At 48.9% G+C, this 20432-nt stretch overlaps 1 protein-coding gene across 2 annotated transcripts in view; it reads right to left on the reverse strand.

Annotated features, from left to right (window-relative positions):
- Positions 1–2842: 2842 nt before the first annotated feature.
- Positions 2843–20432, reverse strand: part of BAHD1 (bromo adjacent homology domain containing 1) — a 41246-nt gene continuing 23656 nt past the window's right edge. For both annotated transcript variants that reach the window (XM_075501757.1, XM_075501756.1), the window contains 6 exons: positions 17228–18880; positions 13401–13762; positions 11234–11393; positions 10151–10227; positions 7633–7724; positions 2843–6245 (listed from right to left, as the gene is read on the reverse strand). In XM_075501757.1, the coding sequence (XP_075357872.1) occupies positions 6056–6245; positions 7633–7724; positions 10151–10227; positions 11234–11393; positions 13401–13762; positions 17228–18863 (2517 nt within the window). In that variant the 5' untranslated portion in view covers positions 18864–18880 and the 3' untranslated portion in view covers positions 2843–6055. The remainder of the gene's footprint in view (positions 6246–7632; positions 7725–10150; positions 10228–11233; positions 11394–13400; positions 13763–17227; positions 18881–20432) is intronic.

Raw genomic sequence — 20432 nt, forward strand, 5'->3', positions numbered from 1 at the left:
CCGTACTCACCACCGGCTCATCAAAACCAGACGTGGGGCCACCACGAGAGCCTCAGCTGGCCAAAGCGGGGGGGATTCAGGCAGCAATACACCTCTCTGCTTGACAGCTGGGTGAGCCCCCCTCTGCCGCCGCACGGGCTCACCTCCGAGGACGAGCCTGTGGCCAGCGGGACTCTGCCGCTGTGGCAGCAGAAAGTCCCTGGCAGCATCAGACACTGCAAGAGCAGGAGTTTGTCGGATGTCAGATACAGGAGAGCTGGATACAACTCGGCGCAGCTCCCTCGGGTAGCAGATTTCCACAGTAAATCCAATTTTGTTTGACATTAATCCCAACTTTTCAGTTTGCCACAGATTATCCTTTTGACGACAGCTTGCCATGCGGGAAGAGCTGGGACAGAAAAGCTTTTTCTCGGTTTTCTTTTTAATTGACCCCTATATAAGAGGCTGTCCCCACCCGGCAAAGTGCCAGAGCTGGCCAGAGGCGTGGGGCACGCGCAGGGCGCAGGTTTCCGCTCCATTTCTGGCACCCACATTACTGATGCCTCTGGGCAGCCGAGTCACATTAAATAAAACCAGAAAATTTCAAATTGATTCTTCAGCAAAAATCCAAGGCCATGGGGTCAGAAATATCATGCCCGCTGACCCCACACTGGCTTGCAAATTTAAGTGTCACAGGACAAGCTTCTTACTCCCTTTGGGAAGATAATTCACAGCTTAATACACTTCATTATCAAGACTGTTTCCTTTTTCAGCCTGAATTCTCTCGTTTTTATCCGCTTCTCCAGGTTTGTGCCTAACCTGCCCACGGTTCCCTGCGAGGAGCTGTGCTGTAACACGGCTCCTCATTAAACGTGATGGGCGCAGAAAGCGAAAGGCAGGGATCCTCTAGCAAAAACCCTAATCCCATGAAGAAGTCCAACCAGGAACTTAAAAACAGGCTAGGATGCTGGCAGGGCTGTAAGGGGACGGTGACTAAAGCAGCTTGGAGCAGCGGTCCCAGCTCCCTGCACCCACGCCCTGCTCCCCTGATGGGACAATCTCAAAGTCTCCTGTTCAAGGCGACCTGGGAGTGAGAAGATGCCGCAAACCCCAGTTCTGCTGCTGCACCGCTCCCCGGCTCGACGAGACAAGCGCCTGGGATCTGAGACGCGTGTTAAGGATGCGGTTACCGTGCCCAGCCCATCTGCATGCATCCCACAAACCACGCTTGCCACTCGCTCCCCTCTCCATAATTAGGAGCTAATTCAGCGTCAGTAACAGACATTACTCTTTCTTCCTGCTCATTTTGTTCCCAGAACTCAGTCTCTCCCTCCCCAGGCATGCAAGGGTCCAGCTCTAATTAATACACGGCGTTAATTCTAGAAATAGCCAATTCCAAGGGCCAGCCGCCCAGCCAAGACCTAAACCACGTCGCCTCCCCACCCCTCGGCGCCCACCCACGCGCGGATGCTCAGCACACCCTGGCGATAAGAAGGGCACCGAGCCCTTACCGAGGTCACCGCAGTTTTGGGGTGAATTCCCTGATGCTCCAGCATCAGGGGTCCCAACGGGCCCCTTCCCTGCCCGTGCCGAGCATCCCCAGCACGAGCACAGGCAACACCAGAAGAGGGGCCACAGCCCCAGGAAGCGGCAAAAGGCCGTCTCGGCAGGGAGTGAAAATCATGAACGCCTAAGAGGAGCCTTTCCTGGAAACTGGGAGGCAGCTAGAAATCGTTAAGCATTCAGTTAGTGCTGCAGAAAACAGATAAGACGGTCAGAACACAAAGTTAACTACAGCCAAGGGACCAAGGCTGGACCAGACTGTTCCCAGATATGCAGGGAGCTTTACAGAAGTTGTTTTATCCTTAAGAGAAGGAGAGATTCCCTTGTGGGTGGTGAACTCCCCGCACTCAGTGCCGCAAAGGAAACCTTGAAAAAGCCGTTTTGCTCATGGAGCAGTAGCGCAGAGCCTGCGAGACAGCTCCAGAGGAGCAGCTGCGAGGGACCGCATGGGAAACGGCCGTGCCACCACCCAGGGACCACGTAAGCTCTTCTCACCGAGGATGAGTGTGCAAGAGCACTTGTAATCCTTTTGCACGCCTCTCGCACATGCCTGCAGCTTCGGCCTTGCACCCCAAGGCCTGCCCCTCGCTGTGAGCGCCCCGAGCTCAGCGCCTGCAGACAGCTCTCGCCTGCGTTTAAATGCGGACGTTTCCATCGGGCATCCCATTCCCCACAGAGGTGCTGACCCCGCTGCACGATTTCAAGGTTATTTTATTCCTCTCCGCTCTTGGTCCCACCTGGGCTGCTCCTTGCCTTTTTGGGATGTCTGTGTAGACCGCGCGGCTGTCGGACCCGTCCTCGGTGTGTGGGTAGCGCTCGGTGCCACGGGGCTGGGACACGCTGATGGCAGAAGCTGATGGCAATGCCACCAAAGGAGCTGTCAGCTGGCTTCCAGAGACAGCGCTCCAAGGGAGATGCTCTTCCAAAAGCAAGATTTCAAAATGCTTTCCTCCAGGGTTCCTAAAGCATGGGCCGATACACCAAGCCTTGCAGAGACAAGCTCTGCCACCAATGCCTTCCCTGCCTGAAAGGCAGAGACTTAAACATACCTGTGATAGCAGCTGTCAAGAGCAGACTGGCAAAAAAGAAGTCAACCCCCAGCCGATCCTCCTTCCACTTGCTCCATTTTCACCGGAAAACCCAGCAGTAGCTCATCTCTGGGCCGCGTCCAGATCGCTCACCCCGAGACGCTGAGCACCCAAGCCTGCTCCCACACGGGCACCTTCCAAGCACTTCTAACTCCTGCAGCCCACCGGGTCCGAGTGGAAAGTTCAGGCGAGGAAGAGAAGAACAGCATAGCACTGGTTTGTTTTCTAAATCAATACGATTTTTCAAATTTATTTTTTAAGAATTACTTCTAATATATCTTTCTCACAGAAGGAGCGTATAGGGAATGTTCTCATTCCATCTGTAAACACTGAAATACAGATCTGGGAAACCAGGGAAGAGACACAAAAAAGTGCATTTTACAAAATTATCAACTAAAATATATTTTACATGTATTACGTTTCAATTTAAATTCTACCGACTGCATTTTCAGTTTCAAAAAATATTTCCATATCTAATAGATTAAAAAAGCATGAAATATTTTCATTATGGATAAGACATTTCATTTACATGCTGTTTGCACAACAGCATAAGCAACCACGTGAATCTCGAACAATGTTCTTGGCCTGAAGCAGATTCTAACATGAGAAGAGTCAGGATTTGTCCTCTCCAGTCACGGGCCAAAGCCCATTCCAGACCCAGGGCAAGTACAACTTCTCTTCTACCTGGAGAGGAGCCAGGACAAAGGTGGGAGCTGGGGGGAGAGGGCTCAGAAGGAGGAGTTTCAGCGAGTTACTGTGGTTTCCAAGGCTGGGTTTCAAACCCTTCCCTGACTGTGCAGCACTGCTCAGGGTGTGCCTGGCCGGTGGGTCTTGAAGCATCCTGCATCTGACGGCACTTTTGCTAGAGGAAGGCGGCCGCAGGCAGCTTGCCTGCTTCAGGCTGGGTGTCAAAGGAGTCCCTACCGGGTCAAGTGTGTGCATTTAGGGTTTCCCGTCACCCTCCACGCCACCATCGTGTGCCATGGCCCCGGGGTGTAGCTGCTCCGTTCCCCTCCCGCACTGCTCTGCCGCGCTGGGCAGCCACCATCCCCTCTTTGCCACGGGCAGGAGCAGCTCCGCTTCTCCAGCATCCTCCCTCCCTGCTAAGGAGGGGAGCCACTTCGTATCCTCTCCCAGTAGCACAGACCGCTTTCTCCAACACCTCCTTGCACCCCCATGGCACTTTCAGCCGAGAGCCCCAGAAGCGCTCCCGACTCCCGTCCTGAGGCAGCAGCACCCTATCAGCAGCCCAACCGCATCATTCCAAGAGACCACCAGTGCCCAAGTTAATCGTTAAGGAGAAATCTGCGCAATTACTTTGACACTAACAGTATCTTGAGGTATAAATGAGATGAGATGCTTCACCCGCAAGTTCTTGCTTGCTCCCCTAGGATCAAACCTCCTGGAGCTGGGTGTTTTCCCCTGGGCTACGCAGGCAAAAATAAGTAGGGCTTTTCCAGCATCCTCTGCGACACTGAGCAGGAATTGTCCACCGACAGCAGGGAGACGTGTGCCCTGCTCACCCGCTGTGGCGGGTGCCAGATCTCGTCATCTCCTCTCAAGTCATCGTCTTCTAGACACGTTCCCCTCTTTGGTATGTAGAGCAAATCTCTGGAGAACTCCTGCATTAACAAACTATTTCCACATAACGGATTTGATGCTGTGGGGTTTTCTCTCCAGGCCAGGCAGGCGTGCAGCCGTCAGAGCAAGCCGACAAGCCCTCTGTTCCCACCACGCCAGCGTCCGCGGAGAGTACAGGTAGTGCTACTTCCACTGACAGGACAACATTAAAGCAGTATAAACACTTCCACCATTTAACATTAGTTCAGAAGCCCCAAAAGACCAGAAAAATGCAGATCCCTAGTTTCAATGAGTGACTCCAGCCAGCAGGAACGTGGGCTGAGACGGTGTTGATTCTCCTTCTTTACGTTAGTGCAATCTAGAAATGGACTCCCAGCTTGGTGCGAGTGACTCAACGGACTGTTACGCTGTCCTTTGGTTTGCTTTAGAATTAACTCGAACAGTTTGCGTTAAGATAAACTAACGTCTATCTAGGATCTATACACGTAAGGCAAGAGGCAACATCTGTGGGGCTCGGGTTGCATTTGTTGATGCGAACCTTTCCCAATGCTCAGTTCCTTTCAGGAGCCACAAAGCCACTTTGGTGAGCTTGCTCGGATGCCAGGATGAGTTTGGAGGGGGGGAGGCTGCAAGGCAGCGCTGAGACAGCACTGCTGATGGCTTCGACAGTACGCCCAGGGTCAGGACAGTCACATAAGGGGAAGGGGGTTAACATTTAAAAAAGCCAAAGACACTCAAGAAAAGGGTTTGCCATTTCACCCTCCAGCCTCTAGCTTCTTCCCACTGGAGATGTAGGGGGTTAAACAGGGACTGTAAACGACATTACAGGAAAACAAACTGGGAAGAAATAGTAAACCCACTTCTATCGCTACGGCCCCCTAAGCCATCAGAGAAAGAGCAATACTCAGAAGAGAAAACATGGTTCTCACCAGCGGAGCCCACTTTGTGTGCTCCCAGCTTCAGAGCGACGCACGCCTGCTGGCACTGTGCTTCACGGGGCAAGGTCAGGGCATCCGCGCCAGACGCGCAGCTCTCCGTAACGCGGCACTGGGATGTAAAGCCTACCATCCTGCTGGCTCCCCCTCTGCTCTGCGATGGAGCGGGTTTCCAAGCCTGGCTGCCAAGCCCCAGTCCAGGCGGTGAATCACAGAACAGCGAGGTGAGGGGAAGAGAAAGATGAGGGAAAACAGGGGTCACCTCTTCCCCTGACGGAGCAAAACCTATTCAAGCACGACACAAGGCCACTCTGCATCCAGTAGCTTCCAAAGCAACGGTTGTATTTTGAAGAAGCTCTCACCCACCGGGAATCCTCACAGTCTGTCCTGCGGGACAAAGGAGACTCTCCTGTGCTCTGCCAAGGAACTGGTCTCAGTCCTCACACTTCACATCAGGGCATGAAAACCACAGAACTGTCACAGCTTGACTCATACAATGCACCAAAGCATCCCTCCTGCACCTTTCCACCATTCCCACTAGCGATGGCTCTGGATTCAGTTTACTGGCTTTTATCCCCTGCAAACCCCTCCCAATATATGCATCTCTAGATACATATATAGATATAGATTTACATATGCAAGTACCTATATCTATATACATATATTTATTTTATATGTATATATTTTCATTTATGCTTTTAATGAAGTGCTGTGCTTTCAACTGCTGCCTTCCTCCACAGGGATCTGCTCCTGCGCACACTTTTCAGTCTGAAGGAAGAGTGCTGGGCGCTCTCGTCTGCAAGCAGCACAAGGTAAGTTGTCGAGAGTGCACAGATGTCCCAGACCGTGAGCCTGCCATCGGCTCTCCGGTGCCACTCATCCTCACCGCAGCCTGACTGAAGAATGGTGCTACTGCGGGTTCTTCAAGATGCGCCCGTGTCTGAAGTCGTAGACATGACGACAGAGGAAAACCAGCTCGGGGTCAGTGTCCTCGGGCACCTTGCGGTGCAGAGGTGTGGAGTACTCTTCCGAGGGAGGAACCATAATCGTTTTCCTGCCTGGGATCCCTTCGACTCGACGCTTTGCCAAGGCACAAAATCTGCAACGCAATTACATTAAGAGTTAGCACGAACTCGTTTCATCTTCCGCTGTTTGTGGCAGTCTGTCTCGCCAGAAGCCACAACCGTGGCTGCCCAAGGACAAGGGATGGAAGGGGAAGCGTGCGGAGGAGACTTAAGCTTTGCTCAAGAGGAGGACATGAAGTAGCTATTGCTTTTGATCCCACCCTGAACTGTAGGAAGCAGCACAAGAGTTTAAATTTCTATACTGGTGGATGCCGTACAGTACAAAAGATGACTGCAATTAATCCACCTTGCTTTTACTACTTTGGCCTCGTTTTTGTTAATTAGCCCCAGAAAAGGCTTATGCATCAGGCTGTTGTTTAGGCAAACGAAGAATTCTGGATGCCTTCAGGGAACATCTCTCAAAGGTGACCTTGCCCACAACAGCATGAAAAAATTCCTGCCAATAGCTATTCCAGAGGACTGGGCTGTTAGGAAGGAAATGAGCTGTTTGATCCAAAGCTTAGGGGGTTTTTTTGGGGGCTTTGTTTATTTTGTTTGGTTTTTTAGAGTTTTCAAAAGAAAGAGCAAAATTCATCTTATGAAGAGTTTGTAAAACAGTTTGTTTTTAGAAATTCAAACAGCAGAGCCCTAGGCTAGGAGCAGGAGGACTAAGAGTGCATTAGGGCTTCAACAATCCCCCTGTGGTAAGACTGCAGAGTCAACAAGATGCACCCAGCAAAACCGAAGAGATTTAAAGCACTGTTTTGCATTATGGATTTGTGTGTCCATTCAACCCCTATTTTTATTCTGCTCCGCGCATCCATCCATCAAAGGATGGCAGTCTTGAATATGGATGCTCGGAAGTTCTTACCGATAAAGTTTCAATTCCGTCAGCAAGAGCGTAACAGTAAAAGCCTTAGTCACTACGCTGAGTGATGCTGCTGCCGAAACACCCAGATCTGCGAGCACGTACACTAGTGTCCAGCAGCAACACTGACAAAAGTATATCAGCAGGCTTTTTGGCTAGCTATGGCACCTGTGTACCATAGGGGATAGATATATAGAATGATCTCCTGCCTTGCTTATATTTGAGCTCCAAGTTATGGGTTTTCCTGCACTGTCCTCCACTGATGTCCACATGCTGTGGTACCAAGGTCATACAAGTACAAACATTTCTGAGCCCCTTAAAGCATATATATTACACAAAACAGACACGTAATGAATCTAGAGTGGAAGAAGCACTCACAGACTGCAGTACCAAACTTGTACGGAGAGCGAGCATAACTCATCCAGCTCCAGCTAGGCCAAAGTCTGTAGGGCTGGGACAGTTCTGCTGGGTGATGGTTGGAAATGGGAAGAGTGACAAGAGCTGGAGACAGATGAAGGTCTCGGGAACAGCAGCAAGTTAAGAGCACCACCTACCTGCAGTACTCTGCAAAGGTCAGCACGTAGCATTTCTCCTCTATGCAGGCAACACTGTTTTCGTCCTGATGCCGGGATGCAAAGATCTCATTCTGCAAGAGAAGGAAGGAGGAGGTCACCCAGCTGGCCAGGAGCCCCAGGGAGGTAGGGCCAGCTCCACACCTTCACCCATCACCTTAAAGGGGAGTCTATCAAATCCTACTCCTAGCAGATACTCTTTAGAGCCAGTATTTCACATAATCCAGACACCTTCCAGGTGTTTTGGCACCTATTTATAGTGTGCACCAGAATTTTATCCAGCAACACGTGAGCAAAGCATTAAGAGTTCTCCCATCATTTAACACCGCCCAACACACTTTGTGAGGCCAAGCGTCCAAATCCCACACACACTGCCGTTACAAAAGCACTTCAGCAGCAAGGCCACTACCAGCTACACCACTCAGCCTCCTCTCTCCTCCTGGGGATGACAGCCAGCTTGTGGCCACCACTGAGAAGTGTCCCAGGAGATAAGCTTTTGCAATGCTGCACTGGAAAAAAAAAAAATAAAAGCAGCATTTTGAAAGCGCTATTGCCATGCCCGGGAATGACAACGAGAAAGGTAAGAGGGAGGAAGGCTGAGTCCATCAGGGGAGGTACTGCAGAGGCTCAGAAAGTGAAAAACCTCTGCAAGAGGTGCCTTTGCTCCAGCTTATCCAAAATCTGCCTTTGTGCACAGACTCCATGTGGAAGGAGCCTTCAGACCGCAACCAGAGAACCCAGTGAGCAACGCTCCTGCAGGCAGGAGGTCACAGCGCTCCCCACCCACACATTCCTCTGAGCTCCTAGGGATGTTCTTCATTCATTTTCCCTTTCCTCTGCTGGAAACCCTTCCAATTCATTTGTACAGCTAAGAATTGAAATGGAGGTTGAAGAGCACTTTGCTGTCTTTACTACTACCCTTTGACACACGACCAGTCTTTCTAATCCACCTCTATATCAAAGCTAAAAGGAAACTGTTCTTTTCCAACCCTTTCCTCATCCCAATTCAATTAAAAAGGCTGGTTTAGTGAGGGAAGTAGCAATAGCCTTTTTTCCCAGGGTAATTTAGGAAACTTGGCTCTGCAGCGGGCAGGATTAGTTAGATATGGGGCAACCCAGACAGAGCCATTTGAAAGAATTTCAGGTGTGGTTAGATCAGCAAAGATGATCTCTGGGAATAAGGACGCTCTGCACAAGTCTGGAAGCATTACCTGCAGGCTTTGTTTCTGCTCACAGCCCCGAGGAAGGAGGCTGGAAGGAAAGACTCACAAAAGGGTCACCGTTTGGGGACACGCTCAGAGAAACTGAAAATGCCACACCTTGCTTCTGCACATTGGGGTTTTGGTCTACTCCTTAAAACAAAACTATCTGAGTCATCTTTGGCAAGCCCATCCCAGCTACTCAGCCCAAACGGCACTCTCTCATTTGAGGTCTTGTGTAATTAAGCAGGTGTGCACAAAACTGGCTTAATTCCTCCTGGCCAGACTACTGGCACTCTCTCTACACTAGAATGCAACTGGATACAGTCACGCTTCATTTACGGACCAGAAAACCATAAGGTACCACATTTTGGTTTAGAAACTCATCTGTGCCCTGCAAGTCTGGCAGGTACAATTCCCCGGCTGTTTCCCCGTCCTGCTCTCACCCCCTTCCTCCCCTTTTATTTAAAAAAAGTAAAAAAAGCAAAAAGGCACCAAGTATTTTGGTGGGTTGAAAAGAGCAGTAAATTCTCCATTCCCAGTTTAAAAACAGCTTGTTCTGTCACCCAACACAAGCCCATGCAAAGCAGAGCAAGGTGTGAAGTCATAATGATTCACACATTTTTTCCTTTAAAAAGCGATCTCTGTTATACTGGCACAACATCCTCGAGTCAGTCTTTAATTCTCATCATAAATCTATACAGGGGAAGGATGATGCATCCACGTTTCTGCACAAAACAAGCAAGTTTAAGGAGTTTAAGAAGCAGATTAAGGAATTCATGATAAAAAGGCAGCACATGATACAGGTACTCCAATGTCCTGCAGAATTGCAGCAGGAGCTTTGGCACTGAGCTCTGCATTTCTGGGCAAATTTGAATGCCCTTTTTGGAAAGGCATCTGATCTTGATTCAGTATAAATTCACTCTTCCTTACTCCTAAGGTAGCAGTCAAAACAACTTTTCACTTAATGCGCAGGATTTTCTCAGATTAAAGGGAGAAACATTAAAACTTAACAGAGGGGCCGCGTAAATAACGTAGCAGTTTCTGTTACAGCCCAGAGTTTCTACGCGTGACAATAAATTGGGGAAAGCCCATATATAGGACACCACCACTCTACACATCTGGCAACAGCTGCATCACAGCCAAGAGACAGCTTCATTTTACTCAAAACAGAAGCTCAGCCCCCTGAGCTTGAGGCCACCCAGGAATGCAGGGAGATACTCAGGCTAATCCCCTCTTCCTGCAGAAATACAGCCATACCAGGTTACCCTCGCCCCGGGTTTCGCATTCGGATGGCTCACCTGGTGCATACTGGGATTGCGGCCTCCCTGAGTGTGCTCCGGTCTGTAATACCACAGGAGGCTCATCATCAGCTCCCCTGCAAGAAGATTTATTAAAATATGTCAAGCCTCAGTTTTCTCATAGTGTTTTCCCACTAATATCCAGCTTCCTCCTCCTGCTTCATCCCTTTCATTCCCATAGCGCTCACGTAGGCAGCTGTGCCGTGATAAATATTTCATGCTGAACTAGGTGTCCTTTTGTTACAGCGAGAAGCTGTATGAAGTCGGTCACGTTGCTATTCCGTTACACCTTCACCCCCTTCTACTTGTGTTACGTCGTCACGAAGAGGTCAGTCAGGCACAAAAAAAAGAAAGATACAAAAATCTAATGCTCCCAGCTGAAAAAAGTATCCATTCAGACCACAGGCTGGAAAAGAGGTTCATCCAAAGCTCAGTACTTGCAGCATTAACTCCCAGGTTAACGCCAGAATTGCTGTCGCAGGATGACATGACCAAGATGGGCCTCACCACATGCTGATCACTTCCTTTTACTTTTTTTTTTTTTTTTTTTTTTTTTTTTTTACTTTTAAGCAAGACCTGCACTTTACAACATTTGGCACAGCTCCCTTGGCTCAGGTATCGCTAGTCAGACACAGGACCTTAACATCAAAACCATGCTACTCCAATCACCACCTCTACTCAGGTCCCATCAAGAGCTTCTGCAGATAAGCCCGTGCTCCACACCAACTCCCAGCCCAGATGTTGGATAGAGCATTTGAGTAAACAGCAGCTCCTGAGATGTCTGCTGCAATGAAATAATAAAGGAGATCGTTGCTAAGATGGGCACTTGGCAGATATTATGTGCTTTCACGACCAGGAAGATTTTGATTACCGGTCCCAGGCTAGTGATTAAAGAGCATTTCAGTTCCTGGAACAATCTGAACGAAAGCCATGGAGCTAATCTCTTCCTCTTCATCACCCGGTCTGGCAGCAGTGGAGTACCCTAACAAGCTTACAGCTCTCCCGAGATCCATCACTTCCTCGGTTCCAGCTCACCCTCATCTGTCAAGCACAGAGGCAAGACATACTCTTTTGGCACAGTACCTGTTTTGGGGTCTTCCCACAGTGCCGATATCTTCGCAACATATGGCATAGATTTCTTCCGGGGTCCTGATTTCAAGAGGACAGTATCTCGTACCCGGATAATCTCCCCATCTCTCTCCACAGCCTGATAGCTCTTGCGAACAGCTGGCTCTGGTTCATTCTATACCATTAGAACACACACAAAAAATAAAGCAACCTGAGCGTACAGGCAAAGAGTTAGTTTTTAGCTACCCCAATCCAAGACTCCTTTGGTCCTGCTGCGAATTAAAAATTTGCCTAAGCCTACTCAGAGCTAAGTGCTTCCACTCCAACAGATCTCCAAGAGAAGTCATACAGCATAAGACCACTTGTGGCATCTCTATTCCCACCAGGCTGGTTTATAACAACAGAGATCAGGTCAAATGGATTACTTTTTCTATGGGAAGGGCATTCATAGGTAAAGAAAGTTCACTGAGGAATAGCATCTGAGTGCTCGCAGGTCATACGTGGCCATCGTTTTCAAATAAAGCAAAACACAACTACTTCTCCTACATAGTGCTGGCAGTAAGGAGCAGCTCACCAGCAGGACAGGAAGTCTCACAAAAGCACCTATTTCTGAAATTAACACCCGTATTTCAAATTAAAACACAACTGCTCCTTCGATTCTGCATGCAAAAAAACCAACCTTCAGAAAAATCACCATTTTATCTGCCTACCTGGAGATGTGCATTTCCTTCACGTTCAAAGGCACAGAAAACTAGGCATATTTTGAATGCTATGCATTTCTCCAATACAAACATTGTAAGAAAACAAATAAAACATGAAATATTTCACAAACAGGGCAGGGAATGGCAGGGAGGCTGTGGCATAAAGCTTTCCTTAACGAGATTGCTAACATTTCCTTTGTACCCTCTAACATGACAAAATGTTCACTTTTTGGCCTATGAACTGGGGAGTTTTATTTTATTTTTGCTCTGAAAACTCATTTCAGAATGCCTGAGCAGGATGGGTTTAACCTCCTGCTGGATCGCCCAGGCAAAATCAGAATCAGAATCATTATGTGCCAGGACTTAAGGAGATTAACAACGCGCTGCTCCTTTCAAAGTGTCAAAGTCTGAGCGACGGAGGCAAGAGGCCTGTCTCTGGCTTTCACGGACTTCATCCTGGCACAGCCCTTGGCACCTGTACACAGCCCGAAGAGCTGAAGCTACAAAACCTGTCCTAGACGATGCTCTCAGCAGCTTGTGGTTATACCACCGCACCAAGCAGCAGCACAGACGAGTCCGCTTGGACCACAGCTCCCCTTGCTGCTGACATTTACTGCACGCAGTTCAACGCCTTGTCCCACCTTCCCAGACAGCATGTGAGTCCAGATTTCAAGTCCACAGCTCTTATGTTTTAATAACATGAAGGATATTGCCTTCTCTCTCAATTGAAGTGAACTTTACTGTAGTTAATTAAATTTTCTGGCAGGAAATCTCCCATCTTGCAGGAGCCAGTCTCTGCCCCTGAACATGACAAATGGGAAAGTACAGTCAAGAAATCCTTGAAGGAGTGGCTGGCCACGCCACCAGATAAATTACAAGAAGGGGGATGTTGGGTGCTAGAAAAATTCCATCTGGGAGCCAAGATACTGTCTCAGTCCTCTGTGCTCTCTGGGAGATCCCTGCTGGGCTAGACACCATCAGTGAGAACAACCACCTTACGAGAGCTACCTTTAGACAACTGCTCTTTATAACAAGGCTAAAACCTCCCTCATTTTCTCAAACAGGTTTGCCCTAACCCAGGAGGAAGAAGCTGGAGGACGCTATCGCTGTAGGATGGACTCACAGGTGCAACAGGTGCCACCCTTGCAAATGCCAAAGCCAGAAGTATTCATCATCGTGGCATTTCAGCTGATGCTAGCACAGGAGTAGCAGGTTTTCCTTCCTTTCCAAACTGCCTGTCATGCTGCGCAAGGTAATACCAGGGCACACGAGAAAAACAAAGCCAAGAGCAGCTTGGCCTCGAAACCCAGCCAAGAGGCACTATTTGCTTGTCTAAGAGGTTCTAGATGGCATCTAGCGACCATCTCCACCTTGAAGCAAGACCCAAAACGCTCTCAAGCCTTCATGATCTTAGTCCCCTGAAGCTGCACAAATGGGTATAGCCATAAACACACAAAAACCAGCACTCCATAGACACCTACCACGACGTAGACAGCCTTCTCGCAGGCTGTGCCAACAGGTATCCAGCCATTGGTAGCTCTCCGCCTGCTAATGCGTTGCTGCTTTGGATGGGAATGACCTCCTGCTGCTTTGCTGTCAGAGGCATGGAGACAGCCCGTAGTATTTCGGAGACCGGATTTGGAGCCGCTGGGAGGCTTTGAGCTCTGCGGACATTCTCGGGCCATGGTCTGAGGGTCAGAGTTGGGAGTCTGCAGATGAGGAACGGGTTCTGCAGCTGGTGGCACGCTGGGTACAGGACATCCTGAGAGCGGGTGGGCAGGTGACGCAGGGTGTCCTGCCACAGGGATTGTGAGGTTCAGCTGGTCCAGAGACTTGCAGCCTTCTAACAGAAGGGAAGAAGAGAGGCATGTATCTCATTTGAAATATGACTACACAACCAAGACCGGCCCAAACTACTAGCACTTTCCCCCGAAATTCCCTTTATTGCATTATAGCAGTAAAGACTCTTCACCTTGTAATTTCATTTTGCACTGTCACTGGATTCTAAAAGCAAAGATATTTCTAAGCCTGCGATGCTCCAATATGTTGCTGCCGATGACACTGCACTACAACAAACCCATCTGAAATCCCCCAAAGTAATGCCAGCCGGTAATACACATAAGGCTGGCCAGTGTCCAAAGCAGCTCCAGCCTGTCAATATGTATAAAAGAAATAAAAGGTTATCAAAACGATGGGAAGGATTAAACCACACTAGCAGAAGCAGCCAGCTTCTTTCAAAGAGCCAAAATCTACTAATCAGGGAAAATTGAGAAGATTCTCTGAATTAACTTCAGAAATATGAAACAACATGGAACAACACTATGTAAGATGATGCACACTGCTGCCTTCAGCAAAACCGTGTCCGTAAAGCAGACGCATTAGCCACAACAGGTTAGTAAGTCGGCTGACGCTGTCTCTCAAAAGCATCCCAGAACACCTCACACTGCTCCAGGAGTCACAAAACAAGCCCTCAACCCAGGCCAACGTGCCTGACAGAAGAGCAAGTCAGATGTGAATTACCTATCGTCAGCAGGAAGAAAGCTCCCAGACCAATATACAACGCACCCCCATTCCCCAAATCAGAAAGCGTGCTTTTTGGGGTGACAAAAAGGGCAGCTTCAGGCAATCTTCAGGAGATGCCTCCAGACCGGAGCATGTCCTAGCAGATCTGTGGGACTGCACTGCTGCAGAGCTGCAAAAAAAATCTAAAAGTGAAAAAACATCTGAAGTCACCAAGCTCCAGCTGAGTAACTGCTGAGATCCCCTCACCATAACAGGAAATTATCGCCTCCTGTCTCCCACTTGACCTTCCCCAAGAGGGCTGCAACAAAGCCACTGCTGAACTGCAAGCGTGAGGGCTGCTACAGACCGTCACAGACTTTGCTGACCCTGAGCAGCAAATGCCGCAGCAACTCCCTCAGCGAGCCAAGACATCAGGATGTGAGTTCAGGTATCCTGCCTGGCCTTGGCAGGCACAGGACCCATAGAGCAGTGAATCACCTCTTGAGTATTTTGCTTACAAAAACAGTTTTCAAGCTTGAACTAAAGCAGGATGAAGCTTCACAAAAGTATCTACTAAACTTCAGGAAAGTAGTGCAGACCTGGCCTCGCTGGCACCCCCAGGACTCCTTCCTTGGTTGCACACACTTCCAGCCCCTCCACCGGTGCTGGGGCTAACGCATGTCTCACAGCCTGCCCGATCTCATCCCCACCACCCTGCCTTCAAATTGCACGCTGCAAACCATCCGCGGGACAAGGAAAGCAATGCCTCTCCCCCACGGATGGCAGACCACGACTGCCCAAGATTACAGCCCGATCCCTTGATTTGTACCAAACAGACACTGATATTTCCATACGAACATCTCGAACACACCAAATAAGACAGATATAACACAAGGCATGCGACACATCAAGCTGGATGCCCTCGTACCAGTGCTCTCAGATGGGACCCTGCTGCTTCCAGCCAAAGTACTCCTTTAATTCACTAAAATGACCCACTCTAGGGACAGATGAGATTTCAGAGGTGGACGCATATATAAAAATCAACGCCTAAGTGTAAGTCCCTGTTAATATTCTAGGAGACCTCCTTATACACTTCAATCTGCAAAACAAAGTCTAAATTATTCTGATGTTGTAGGCTTTCAAATCAAAGTTGCTCACAGGGAGGAAATCAGGATCAGTGAAGCATTTACACTTAGTCAGCTTTAACCCAGAATGCACCTCATCCAAAAAATGTGCTAGAAAACGAAATTATCTTGCCACTTACAAACCTACACCAAGAAAGATGTTAGCAGCGGGGTGACACACCGCTAGTAAATCCATGCGCCTGGAACCACTACTGCCCCTGCCAGCACCATGAGAAATTACCAAGTTCTCAGAGAGGGCTGAACTTCCAAAAAACACTGTTTGCACCGCCTGCATCCTTCTGGTTGCGACGTTAGAGGCACCGGCATGCAAAATTTCAGGAACAAAGCAGACTGACATGACCTCAGGGCACCACACAGAAAACCGTCAGACAAGAACACATTGCTGAGCTAGTTGTCTTGCAAGCATTCCATTTTAAAGAGCATTGAAGCCACTAGTGAACACTGTCTAGCTGCTACCGTAGGAAGCAGCACCATGACAGCAGGGATATTTAGGGAAAACGGAAATTATACTTCAACCAAATGCTCCTGAGTTTCAGCAGCTTCCTACCATGGAAGATGGAAAAGCCTCACTCAAACTGAGCGCTGAACCAAAACTTCATCCACCTACCTGAAAATCTGTTTTAAGTGGATAAGCCATGCCTCCTTTTGACTCGAACACGTGGTTAACTGCAAGACCGATGTGTACACTCCCAGCAGCTGAAGCAGCAGCCTTGTCTATAGACCGTGCCTGTTTGCAAACAGCAGTGCTGCCTAGCAGGATGGCTTTTATACAAAGTACTGGTGTCTGATAACCCCCACACAACAATCCAGTTTTAAATATTTCAAAAGATATTTTTCAATAGCAAAGGCAAAGCTGCAAGATAAAGCACACTGGAGGACAAACTCTGAAAGACAGACAGGGGACAGAAGACAGCCAGGCAAATAACCACATCACCTCTTACACCATCACTTGTTCTCATTTTCAGACATTGTTTAAGAGCAAAGATGGGACCGCTACTCACCAAACTAACAGCATACCTGGCACTTCTATCACCACAGTGAAATTCAAGCATCTGTCCAAACAGTAGACTCGAGCTGAATTGCTAGACAGCCCTGCCAGATCTGATCTCTAAAATCTTAAGAGACTGCATCCCCCATACAGCTTGCACCAATAAGAGTCTAATGACCGAGGCAATGCCTGCTTCTTCGCACTGCTCTGCAAGGATGCTTCAGTCCCGAGAGGGAGCTTTTGGGAACAGAGGAGTAACTCAGCACAATGTGCTTTAGACCCTCCGCTCAGAGCAGCACAGCAGGATGGTGAGAAGCCTTGCAGAGCATGTAGGAACTAAAAACCACTCCTTCTACACGATCAAAGCTAAGCGGTTAGCTCCAGCATGACAAGTCATGAGTCACCTTCTCAGTGCCCAAATCCTTTCACCAATTCTATGCTTTCCACACCAATAAGACCTTTCAGTGGGAAAAACCCTCAGGGCTAAAAATGGGGGAAGGGGAGGTGAAACACGGATTCCTTCGGAGCCACAGTTCGGCTGCCAAGCTGAGACACACGGCGTGCAGAGGGAGCTTGCCTCCTGGCAACGAGATACCTTCATTAGCCACCACGCCGAACCAGCCCTCTTCTCCTAGGAACGCTGAACGAGATTTGCTCGCACTTTGCACCTTACCTGCTGCAAAAGGCATTTTGTAGGGGTAGCTGTTCCGTCCTGCATGCACACTGCTAATCCTGCCCTCTGGCACATGCACGACTCCACAGACGCTGTAACTGTTAATCGCCGTGCCTTCTCCACAACAGTACGGAGAGTTACACCAGTGGAGTGGCTGGAAATGAGCACCTGATGGCAAGGAACCGGGTGATACCAAGAGCCCCTCGCAGGTAGCCGATTGCGAAAGCTCGTCCTTGGGGTAAACAGAGCAGTGAGAGTAGCCACTGTATCCACTTTGGCCATAATAAACGTAAAACCCGTTCAATGGAGTCAGATCCGAGGATTCATAGAGACATCCACAATCCGTGTGATTTCCGGGCACAGGCAAGGGAGGGAACTGCTGCACGGGAAAGGAAGGCTGATGAAATTCCTGTTTGGGGGTCGGGGATTTCTCTCCGGGTCTTCCGTACTCTGGCTTCATGGAAGCTTGTCCACCCATAAGCAAAGGCAGTCTGTGGTAGAAACGCTCTGTGCTAGCATAGGAGCTAGACAGCGACTCACAAGGGACGGGTTCTGTCATCCCGTAGAGCCTAGAGGAGTCCCGCTGCTCTCCTTTCCCAAAAGCGCCTAGAGTGAGTCCTCGCCAGCCATGCTGGCCTTCCATTTTTAAGCTAGCCATTTCCTTCTTGGATTTGACACAATTCTTCCTACTGGCTTTGGCCCATTTGAGCGTAGATTTTGAACAGTGGTTCTCAGACTTGCCCTCTCCGTCCGATTTACTCCTCTGCTTCAGGGGTTGGTCTTTCTCATGGGTCAGCTTCAGAAAGGCCACGGCGTTCAGGCTGGCCAGTCTCTTTGGGGTGGGATGATAGGACATGGCACCATCCTCCCTCTTTGTCCCATCATCAAAGACCTCATCCAGTGAATGGTCACAGCTATTGCATTTCTGACTGGGCTCATGCCGGTTTTTTCCTTTACCTGTTTTCACAGCTGTTTTTTCCAACGCAGGCCAGTTGTCGCCAGCTTTGCAATGCAAGCTCTTAACGGTACAGTCTCCACCAGCTTTAACGGAGTCTCTCCGAAAACGCCTGCCTGATAATAAGCCATCGTCCCGTTCAAAAAGCAGATTGTTCACTGCCTCTGCATTCAGCGAGGCCAGCCTGCGTTTCCTGGGCTCTGAAGGAGCAGTATCAAGGTCTTGCTCTGTCCCTGGATAAGTTATTGTGCACTTTTCCCCAGATGAATCACTCTTCCCTGCTCCCACAGGCTGAACTTGTTCAGAGAACAAAGCGGGTCCCAAACCCTCCATCCAACTGGTAAGGTCCTTTTTTTTACAGCTCTGGGTCTGTTTCGACAGAGATCCAGCCACATCCTCCAGCCTGGTCAGGAGCACTTTGCAGGTCTTTTTGTTCACCGAGGGGAGCAGACGTCTCCGCAGCGGGTACGTCTTTCGCACTTCATGCAAGTTCTTGCTTTTGTTCGTCCCCACAAACCCACTCTGACAGTTCGGAGCCTCGGTGGCATCTCTGTCTCTCTGCTCGCCACACTCTGCCTCGGTCCTGTCCATCCTCCTGCCGCCTTTTGGTGATGAAGCTTGGCCAGCAGAACCAGCTGGATGTTTCAGAAGGAAAAGTTGTTTCTTCCGGGCATGCGTCATAGGATCAATGTCCAATCCTGAGAACGAACAGAAGAAAACATCTATTAATATCGCTGAGAGGGACCCATCTCCTCACAAAGCACCAACTGCCAATTAGGAAATATTTGGGGAACGTTGTTTCTACACACAGTAGAGTCTTTTTGGGTGACGGCCAGTTAAGCCAATTAAGAGACAGGATGCAATGAGATGTGGTTTAATATTAAGCCATAGAACACGATAGTAATTAAAAGCAAGGTGGCAGTGGCAAATGCCACAGGAGCTGGGAAAATCAGGGTACGGCCAGAAAGCTGTTTCACCCAGCTCCCAGTCCAAGTACGTTCCCCGTTACACCAATGCTGTTTCTAACACGTTACAAATTCTCATCAAATCTACTAAAGCCGATCTGAATGCTGGTCCAGGGCATACAGCAGAAATAAATCCCAGGTATTTGACTGCTTGCGTGTTGATACAGGCAGGCTGTTTCATTATCGTTTTCTGAAACAATTAGACAAAAGAAAAACAAAAAGTCCACCTACTCATGTGAAAAGTAAACTCGGTCTATTAAGCAGAGATCTGCCAACATTAATAAATTAAATACATGCAAATCCCTATGCAGGTTAGAACCTGGCTACTCACTGCCGTTGTTGTTCCCCACAGTTGCATTTTATAAACGTTGTAGACAAATAACCAAATCATCACGTTCGGCAGAGAGGCCCTAAAAATATGTTTGTGCGAGGAAAAAGAATTACTCATCTGTATGTCATTCCTGACTTTTCATCTAGATGCTATGTCCAGTCACTGTTCAAAACCAACACAAATTACTGAAGTATAAAAAGAAAGAGATAAGAATCTACACCCAGGACAGGAACTGCCTCGCTGAAGGCACGGCTGAGCAAGCTAGCACCCTAACGAAGCTGCTGGCAGACCGGACAACTTCAGCACATCTGGACTTCCCCAGCCAGGGAGAACATTACAGAAACAGTCCTGCTCTGACTTACCGTAAGAGGGAACTTTTCCTGCAAACGCACAAGGCATGCCAGCCTCGGGAGGAGGATGGCTCCCTCCCAGCCATAAATCGCAAGAGGTCTCCACGGAAAGATGGGAAGGAAGCATCAAACCCAGAAGAAATGGAGACAACTGCTGATTGCCTTCACCCAAAGCATCAGTAGCAGAGGCTGGCTGCTCGCCTACAATCATGCAATGAGCACATCCCAGGCTTTCTGGCCACACCACGAGTAGGAGCTTCTAAGTGGCATCTAAGTATTTAGTAAACAAGCGATACAAGAGGAACGGCACTGTCCGGAGAGCCCCTTCAGCCATGTGTTGGCTTCCCAAGTTATCCAGCAAAAGAAACCTGATTTTTAGTTTTCCTGTTCCATTTTTAGCAGAAGGGTTACCATGTCTTTGTACTCTTGCATTTCAACTTCAGCAAGTGACCTGCAGCAGGCTTGTGTCAGGCATTTGAGGAATTAAGCAATTTTGCAGTCTGAAGGAGCACACATTCACACAAGAAGCTGTAGGTCTAACGCTAAGAAAGGATACAGGTAGGTGATACTAACCTAGAAACATTTTAAAAAGTCAGCCTAATTC

This window comes from Mycteria americana, chromosome 5 (assembly GCF_035582795.1).
Source record: "Mycteria americana isolate JAX WOST 10 ecotype Jacksonville Zoo and Gardens chromosome 5, USCA_MyAme_1.0, whole genome shotgun sequence".
In the NCBI taxonomy this organism is placed as follows: domain Eukaryota; kingdom Metazoa; phylum Chordata; class Aves; order Ciconiiformes; family Ciconiidae; genus Mycteria; species Mycteria americana.